Source organism: Xenopus laevis, chromosome 9_10S, assembly GCF_017654675.1.
Source record: "Xenopus laevis strain J_2021 chromosome 9_10S, Xenopus_laevis_v10.1, whole genome shotgun sequence".
Lineage (NCBI taxonomy): Eukaryota > Metazoa > Chordata > Amphibia > Anura > Pipidae > Xenopus > Xenopus laevis.
The window spans coordinates 47,770,444-47,780,494 of NC_054388.1; the positions used below are offsets into that span (position 1 = coordinate 47,770,444).

The 10,051-nt window shown below is 42.8% G+C and overlaps 1 protein-coding gene across 1 annotated transcript; it reads right to left on the minus strand.

Moving 5' to 3' along the window:
- Positions 1 to 471: 471 nt before the first annotated feature.
- On the minus strand, positions 472 to 8,535 carry LOC108702876 (complement C1q-like protein 2). The gene is made up of 2 exons (XM_018238635.2): positions 7,363 to 8,535; positions 472 to 2,937 (listed from the first exon to the last, which is right to left on the minus strand). The coding sequence occupies exons 1-2, from the start codon at positions 7,927 to 7,929 to the stop codon at positions 2,758 to 2,760; spliced, it is 747 nt and encodes a 248-aa protein (XP_018094124.1). The 5' UTR covers positions 7,930 to 8,535; the 3' UTR covers positions 472 to 2,757.
- Positions 8,536 to 10,051: the final 1,516 nt, after the last annotated feature.

Consider the following 10,051-nt stretch of genomic DNA (forward strand, 5'->3'; position numbering starts at 1 on the left):
CAACATCACAAATGTCTTTCTTTTCTCCCTTCATATAAAACTTATATCTCTTCTCTTGCCCATTATGAGTCTCATTACAGCCCTTCTTTCTGTTCAATTTTAAATGCTAATAAAGTCATCCTGACCCTTACCCTGATTTATGCCCTTAACGCCCTTTCATGACTCATTTCAACTCTTGCTTTTCTCACTATTCTTCTATTTCAAATCTTCTCTCCCTTTTCTGCCTTGGACTGACATGACCAATATATTTTGAGTTCAGATGTGACCAAATCATCCCTGACAAGCAGAAAGTAATTGATATCAGAGATATTGTCTAAATTTGTTTCCAGACAGAGCCAAAAGGGAAATATGGGGCAATTCCAAAGAAGGAACTATCTGATCTGCACCTCCCAGAATGAAGGGGCCATCCCAATTGTGTTGGTGATTATCCTACAAGATTAACAAGACATGGAGTGGACTAAATACAAAGAGTGCAATACATAATGGAACATACATTGGACAAGAGAACTTATAACACACATCCAATGGAATCATTTCTCATCTGAGAGTTGCCATCAACAACCATATGCACTAACCCTACAATATGCTACTGTCCTGTCCTGCTCCCACTAAACAGAAAAGTCACATTGTAGAGAAACAGTTCATTATCAGAAACATTGAGACAAATCTGAGATGAGCAGGTTCTGGTCCATATATGACCACTAGTGATGCTTTGTCACCTTTACACACATGTAGCAAAGAGCTGTGAGATGAAGATGAGCAATCACTTGGCTACTGAATGTTCTTTCTAGAAATCAGGCATGCTGCGAGGAAGCTTAGAATTGACTTCTCCAGTCCAAAAGACCTCGGATCAGGCATGGCTCAAGGAAAGGGTTTTATAGCAAAGTCTCGAGTGGTTCTGTGGAGCACAAGCTATGTCTGGGTAGGAGTAGAACTGGATTTTCATGGAGGTTGCACAGGTACGTGGCTCCAACAGTACTTATGCAGATGTTGAGAGATGATCCTTTAAGACAGTAGCTGAACATGGATCCAGAAGGACTGAGCCTGGATTCGGCAACACATGTACAAGGGAGGTTTCTAAGGAAGATGATCATGTTGTCTGTGATACAAACATCTGCGGTTGGATTTAGCAGAAAATCTTTGGTGTAATGAATACAGAAGCAGAGTGTAGGTTCTATGGTATCTGAGCAAGGTTCTAGGGTCACTGAATTGAGCATGGTTTGTATGGTAGCTGTGAAGGGTTTCTACAGCAGAATAGTAGGACTCTGGGCTAATTTAATGGGGATTCTATAATGGCTGAACAAAGTCCTGTGCTAGTTGAGCAGGGTTTCTATGGACAAGGAGTAGTGTTCTAGATGAGTTTATAATGGTTTAGCAGGGTTTCTATGGTTGTTGATCATTGTTTGTATCATGGCTAAAAAGGGTTCTGAGGCAGATAAGCAGGGTTTTGATGGTATCTGAGCAGGGTTTCTATGGTAGATGAGTAGGGTTCTGGCTTAGTTAAGATGAGTGTCTATGGTAGAAAAGTAGGGTTCTGGGGTAGTTGAGCAGTGTTTCTAGGGGAGTTGAGGCAACCAAGGTTTCCTATTTCCCCCAATTCTCTCCAGATTGCGAATGCCCCATGTTGGCTGGATGGGTCGGCACCTCTCCCAATAATATGGAATCCAAAAAAGTTTAACAAACATGAACGGCAAGTGTAGAGGGGAGGTCCCCTGCTCATTTATTTCATCATATGATGTATGTAACGTTTTGGGGGCAGGCCCCTTAGTCAGACAGACCTTACATACATCATATGACGAAATAAACATGCAGGGGATCTCCCCGCTACACGTTCATGTTTGGTAAACTTTTCTAGGGGAGTTGAGCCAGGTTTAGCGGGTACACAGCAAGTACATGGTAAATTTATAGGGTTCTGGGGCAGATGAGCAGGTCAGGGCCGGAACTTGGGGTAGGCAGAAGAGGCACGTGCCTAGGGCACCTGTGTACCTGTTCAGCAGGGTTCTGGGTTTGTTGAGCATGGTCTTTATGATAGTTGGGCATGGTTACTATGGTGGAAGATTAAGGTTTGGGGTAGTTAAGCATGCTTTCTATAATATCTGAGTAGGTTTCTAGAGTAGTTGAGCATGGTTTCTATGGTGGCTAAGCAGGGTTCCTGGGTAGTTGACCATATATCAAGGGAGAATGAGTAGGGTTCTGGACTAGCTGAGCAGGGTTTCTAGTGTAGATAAGTTAGGTTCTGGGGTTTCTATGGTAGATTAGTAGAATTCTGGGCTAGCCAGGGTCTGAATGGGCTGGTGGGCCCCAGTAGCCCCCAGTCACAGTCCCTTCACCCCCAGTCACAGTCACGAGCTGAAAAAATTTACACCGGGGGGGGGGGGAAGGTAGGAGGGCCTGAGGTGTGTTGACCCTGGGGCTGAGCAGGGTTTCTATGGTAGATGAGTAGATTTCTGGGGCAGATGAGCAGGGTTTCTATGGTAGATGTGTATGTTTCTAGGGTAGTTGAACAGGATGTCTATGGTAGAAAAGCAGGGTTCTGGGGTTGAGCATGGGCTCTATGGTAGCTGAGCAGGGTTTTGGAGTAGCTGAACAGGGCTGTGGAATAGTTAAGCAGGATTATGTGGTTCCATGGTAGTCACAATTGTAATATGAAGCTCTCACAGTGGGTCAGTTCATATCAGTTTGAGTATCTTTGTCTCACAGTTTCTGTGTCCACCAGATGGCAATGTTGGCAGTGCCAGATGGATACCTGGTGGATATCTAGTCTGGGTATAAGATAAAACCAGAGAAGGTGCTGTATTTGTTATTGTTTCCCCCATGGGCTTTTCCTCCGTCCAACTTCACATAGATTTCATCCCCAGAGTCCAGGTGAAGTACCACACTGTTACTGGCATAGTCATAATTCTGATCCGCATCTTGAGCTATAGCGCTGGCTCTGACCTGTGGGAGAGAGAACCAGGGAATGAAAGCTGCTGTGCAGCTTCCTGACGAGATTGTAACCCAGCAAATTAAAAAACTGACAGTTAGTGATCTCCACATATGAACTACCTGTTACAGTTTATTTTTTCGTCCCTAGTAAAACTCAGACAAGAATTATGTTTTCCATTTTCCAAGAATTACATTTTCTATTTTTTTAATATTTCTTCTTTCTCAAATTAAAGTTTTAAAAATTATTTTCTTTCCTTTACCCCCTCTCATGGGAGGTCACCAAGATTCTAAACTGTTATAATTGGTACATTAGTTGATACATTTCCAAGCAGCACCTTTAGCCCCTACTTCTCCCTGTGCTTGCTTTCACATTGCGACTGTTAGAATTAGTATATTATCTGCCCATGACCCCCTCTCAGTGGGCACATGGCAGTGTACACTATGTTCTTTAGAAGTTTCTAATCGGGCATTTTTGCATTGGGGACAATCCATTCAATAATGGATATGTAGGACCCCAGTGCTTCCTGTATTTCAGAAAATATTTCGCTTCTCACTTGTACTCACTGGATAACAATGGGCCCATCTGCATTTAGTTTACCCCTCAGGCTGGTAGAGGAGGTCAAAATGTTACTGCCAAAACCAACAACAGAGGCGCCAGCTGGGTACCAGGGAGGTGAGAGATTTATAAACATCCTAATATATAATAATATGCCTATTCATTTTAGCTGTTTGGGATTCAGTTGCATATTTAACCCTTCTCCTGGATCATGCAGTGCCACAACCTTCCCAGCCAGATGGAAATCTTGGATAATCTAACCCCTCTAAAATTATTTGTGGTAGAACACATATAAATGTATTACAGGACCAGAGGACATGACAGACAGTAGGACAAAGTGAAAAGAAAGGACAACACTGTAACAGTAGGACAAGATGTAAACAATAAGACTCAATGTAGACAGGTTATGGGAGACACAGTAGGACAAGATGGAGACAGTAGGTCAGGATTTAGACTATATGGCAAGGTTGGAACAGTAGGGCAAGATGGTAGAAGAAGGGCAAGATGAAGGCAATGAATTGATATTTAGACAATAGGACTAGATGAGGAAAGGGCAACACAGAGACAACAGATCAAGATGAAGACAAAAGCACTAGATGGAGACAGTAGGGCAGGATGGAGGCAGTAGGACAGAATAGAAACAGTAGAATATGGTGAAGGCAGTAATGCAATATAGAAGCAGTAGAACAGGATGGAGACAACAAGGCAGGGTGGCATTGGTAGGGCAAGTTGGAGACAGTATACATAGTTACATAGTTACATAGTTAAATTGGGTTGAAAAAAGACAAAGTCCATCAAGATCAACCGCTCCAAATGAAAACCCAGCATCCATACACACACCCCTCCCTACTTTTAATTAAATTCTATATACCCATACCTATACTAACTATAGAGCTTAGTATCACAATAGCCTTTGATATTATGTCTGTCCAAAAAATCATCCAAGCCATTCTTAAAGGCATTAACTGAATCAACATCAACATCACCCGGCAGTGCATTCCACAACCTCACTGTCCTGACTGTGAAGAACCCCCTACGTTGCTTCAAATGAAAGTTCTTTTCCTCTAGTCTGAAGGGGTGGCCTCTGGCAAGATGGAGACAGTTGGGCAACATGATGAGTAAATAAATCAGTATTGCTCAACCTTTTTGGTAAATAGTGGATTTGTTTTCTATTGGGCCCCTTAGTGAGTATCAAGCAGTAACAGGCTCTACCAAAGCCCAGCAAGGAGTATTAGTTCTAAATAAACTGTTGTTCAGCCTCTGGGCAAACAGCATTCATAGTTCTGTGTATAGCAATACCCATTAAATCATTGGTATGGGGCCAATCTGTATATCTCCCTAGTATATTCTTTCCTTATGCTAAAGAAATGAGGGTCTCTGAGAGGTAAGTGAGTCTCATTGTATCCCTTAAGCTGGCCATAGACGCAAAGATCTGTGATTCGTACGATTTTCGAACCGTGTGTGGAGAGTCCCGGCGGAGATCGGTTGTTTGGTCGATCGGACAGGTTAGAAAATTTCTGTCGGCTGCCGATAATATCTCTGCGTGTATTGCCGATCGTACGATTTTCAGTGGGAGACTGTCACTAGCTTTGGTTGGACATAGATATCGTACGATTGCTGTCAGGGGCAGAACATTGCTGATCTGTTCTTTAACTAATCTGACTGGTAAGACTTTGATCTGAATGGTTAGTGGCGGGTCGGGAGATGGGAAAGTCCGATCGTACGATGATTCGTACGATCGGATCTTTGCATCTATGGCCAGCTTAAGTGCAATTATTTGCGTCTCTCAGTGTGTCAGTCACATTGTGCAGTAAGACTGGGGCATGCTGAGAAGCTCTTCAATGCCTTGTAACCCATTCAATGCCATGTAACAACAACAGGAGTCGAAATTGCGAGAAACTGAGAAATTAGAGAGGATCCAGAAAATGGTAACTAAGCTAGTAAAAGCTGTGGGAAGTCTCAGTTGCAAACAAATACTGGCCAAGTTGGGGTTGTTTAAGCTGAAGAAGAGGCACCTAAATAGGGATATGATAACTGTATTAATATATAAGGGGAACATATAATAATGTCTCTAATACCATTCACCATTCACCAGCAGGACTTTCCAGCAGACACATGAGCACTCATTCTGATTAGAAGAAAGGAAGTTCTGGCTAAATGTTTGGTAGGGTTTTTTTTACAGTGAGAGCTGTGAAGAGGTGGAATTCTCTCCCTGAATCAGTGGTACAGGCTGATACATTAGATAGCTTTAAAAAGGAGTTGGATGACTTTAGCAAGTGAGGGAATACAGGGTTATGGAAGATAGTTCATAGTACTTTTAGTTGATCCAGGGACTGGACTGATTGCAAATGAGAAAGGCAAATTGTAAAGACTTTGGGTTTTTTTTGTCTTCCTTTGGATAAACTAGCAGTTAAGCAGGTTATATACAGTTTGAACTTGATAGATGTGTCTTTTTTCAATCTAATTAATAATGTTACTGTGTAAAACCTCCCTTCCTGCACTTTGGCTACCAAATCTACTCTTCCCTCTATACCTAAGGGACAAAGATAGCGACAAACTTGCTAATTAACCCAATACTGTTTAACAAACTCACTAACTGCCTCAAAGGTTTATTCACTTGTGCTAGCAGGTTGTGGTATCTATCCCTGAATCAAATCTTATCCTGGATATCTGTTCCTGGACCCATCCTAGGTACAACAATGTAGTCAATACATAGAAAATTATGGAGACAGACCAGGAAGACGCAGTGCTATGCTGCAAATTACCCTTTTATTGGACACTTGATAAAGGGCAACTCTGCTTGAAACATGTAGTGTCTAATAAAAGGGTAATTTGCAGCATAGCACTGCGTCTTCCTTGCCTGCATCTATTTTCTATGTATTCACTAACTGCCCCATTATTGTGTCATAGAATCACTAACTGCTCCTAACAGACTTAGCAACTACCTCAGTACTGAATAACAGACTCAATATCTGCCCCAGAACAGTGCAACAGTCTCACTAATTGTGCCAGATTAACCCCTCATTCACCATCATCAACTTTAAATCTCTGCTCCCTGGTCCCCACATCAGTCCTCTGTTCTCCTTCATCCACATTAACCCTTTACCTCCTTTCATTCATATTGACCCTCTGCTTCTAGACAACTTAATTAAGCCACATTATGCCTCTTTTCCATTAAGCCCAGTTTACATTCCTGGTCCCAGGAATACGGTTTATCCCTCTTCCTCCTAATATTCATATTAACTCTCATTCCCTGCTCCATGAAACCTATTTTAACACTTTGACCCATAGTGACACAAATATGCACCCATAGTGACACATAGTTACACAAACATATTTTTACACAAACGCAATTAACACTCATATTGGCACATACACACACAGAGTTATACACACACATAGCTATATTAACCCTCTGTTTCCCACTCCCTGCTCCATAAAACCCTTTTCACAATAACTTAACCCTTTGCTCCCTGATTCCTAATTCCTGATTCCATTCTTCCCCTTTCCTACTTACCACGGACATCAGGATTCAAGAACTCCCAATTCATTAACACATTTGCACTGTGCTCCCTGGTTATCTTGTCACCCTCCCACTCCCCCAAAAATCAATGCCTCATCCCCTGCAGATAAAACCTGCCTCAGAAATAAAGAGTGATATTTCTTGATCATTAATAGGTCGTTTGGTCTTTTTGAGTCTTTGCCTTCCGTTAGTGCATCATTCTCCCACCCCCTGTACCCTGTTCTGTGTGTGCCATCACCTCGTACAACATGCATATCTATACATTAGCACTGGTTTGTAGTCCCACATGCCTACTTCTACCTGGGCTTGCACAGATCTGCCCACATGCTGATGCCACATTCAGCCCCCCATATCTCACCTGTCCATTCTTGCACAGATCTGCCCACATGCTGGTGCCATCTCCCCCTCGCATGAGGATGTGGTAGGTAAAAAAGTAGATGCCGGGAACTTGGCAGGTGAATTTGCCAGTGGAAGGGTCATAGTGATTCTCCAGGTTGGTTACCACATCATCAAACTTGAGCAGCTCGTAACCCTCGTGAGGGCTTTTCAGTCCAACATAGAATGCGATCCGGGGAGATGGAAGAGCACTAGAGACAGAACCTGGCATTGAGGTACCCAGTCCTGGAATGCCAGATTTGCCTGGCTCCCCTCTCTCTCCTGGAGGGCCCCTTGGTCCAGGTGGTCCAGATTCTCCAGAGGGGCCTCTGGCTCCTGGCTTTCCAGGTCTGCCTGGGTCCCCTTTGGGCCCCTGGATGAAAGGAGGAGGGGCACCACTCAGATCCTGTAGAGCCTCCCCGATAGCAGTGGAGGGGTGCCCACTGTATGGGTCACAGATCATTCTGCAAGTGCCCAGCATCTCGTAATGACCCTCCCCAGGTGGGGGCAGAACCAGCAGCGGGATCACAATGACCAGGACTAGCAGCATGGCAACCCCTAGGGCCACCAATGCCACCCGCCTTACAGGCACAACCCTGGGTACCAGGGCCAGCTGCTCTCTGCCACTGGGTGAGGGAATGGTGGAGTCTGGCCAGGGAAAAGGGCAGAGTGTCAGCCAGGCAAGACTCTGCTTACAAGACTCTCAGGTGCTGAGTACTAAACCAGTTGAAGCCGAGAATCCTAATCTCTAGGTACCAGACCAGCTGGATAGAGAGTTCCAGGCACTGAGTATTAGAGTTCCAGGAGCAGAAAATGCAAGCCCTTGGGTACCAGAGCAACAGAGAAGGTGCCAGTCCCTGAGTATCAGCCTGACAGGAGAAGAAGGTGCCAGTCCCTGGGTACCAGAACAGCTGTTGAGAGTGCCAAGCACTGAGTATTAGAGTTCCAGGAGCAGAAAGTGCAGGACCTTGGATATCAAAGCAGCAGAGCATGTACCAGTCCCTGGGTATCAGTCTCACCGAAGAAGTAAGTGCCAGTCCCTGGGTATCAGCCTGACAGATGAAGGAGTGCCAGCCATTGGGTACTCGCCTGGCTGCAGAGACAAGTTTCTGTAAGTACCAGAGCAGCTGGAGGAGAGAATGGCAGGGATGACTGAGCTGGGCACAGATATCTTGCAAGTGACAGGGACAAAGGAGGAGGGGCTTTCTAGGCACTGAGAAAGGGTTGGGGTCTAGGGCCTATAGACAGGGAGGGTAGAGGACAGAACTGCAGTATCCCCAGTGTGGAAATCACCCTGTATGCTGGGCCAGAAAAGGCAAAAAGTGAGTAGTGGAATATAACTGTGTGTGTCACTATGTGTGTGTAACTGTGTGTGTAATTGTATCACTGTATAAATATTTGTGTGTCGCTGTATGTATAACTTTGTGTGTAAGTGTGTTAATTGTGTGTGTAAAAATATATTTGTGTAACTGTGTGTGACACTATGTGTGTGTAATTTTGTCACTATGTGTGTAACTGTGTATGTCATTATGTGTGTGTGTTGTGTATATATACTGTATATATATATATATATATATATATATATATATATATATATACATATATATATATATATATATATATATATATATATATATATATATATATATATATATATATATATATGTTTGTCAGTTTGTCTAACAAAGTGTGTCTGCATTCAACATAATATATGCAACTGTGTTTGTTTAAAAATGTGATTGTATGTGTGTTACTGTGTGTGTGTATATGTTTATAACTGCGTGGTAGTGTGTTGGTATTGTATATATGTGTTACTGTGTGTATGTTTATGCATATAACTGTGTGCTAGATGCTAGTGTGTGTGATGCGAAAGGTTCGTTTTTTTTTTGTCTCTCTAAGGGGGCAAGCAAAGAAAGGGTTACAGGGAGTGGCATAGAGGGACTGTGCTACTGCTGCTGGGGGAGGAGTCAGGCTTTCTTACAAGGAGTCGTTTAACTCTTCTGGAGGATGGAGAAACTTTATACGGACTAGGCATGTGATGCAGGTGAACTGAAATAAGAAGTAGGATACCTGGATTGTAAGCTCTTGGAGCACCCTCATCTTACAGAACCATTTATTGGGGCATAACAAACAAGGGGAAGTTGTGCTCACCACTAATTTTTAAAAACATGAAGCAGGGGTGCTATGAGGTTGCGACCACAAAATTCACATGGACATGGCAATATATGGACAAACAATCCCTGTTTTGTTTAAAGGGGAAGGCATTTTTAGTAGCAGTATGCACAAAATGTTTCAATGTTCTCAATATATCGATAATGGGTTGAGTGCAGCGGGTCTCTTGTATTTGTCCATTTATTGGGGCAAACAACTCTACATAGTCACAATATTTTATATAGTTAAAAAATGTAACTCGTATTTTAAGAGGGATTCTGATTTTCTGGTATTGCTGGCCCTATAAGCAAGAGTTAAACTATTTCATGTCATTCAACAACGTTCATTTTTGGTTGATTTTTGTGAAGAATATCTAATTTGTACTTTTTAACTACTCTCCTTATCCTTATATAATGGATATATGTATATAATACACAAAAGCCATGAATATCCTGTAAATTATATCCTTATAAACGATGAGAAGTGATGTCATCAGTTATAAACGGTGAGTAGTGATGTCA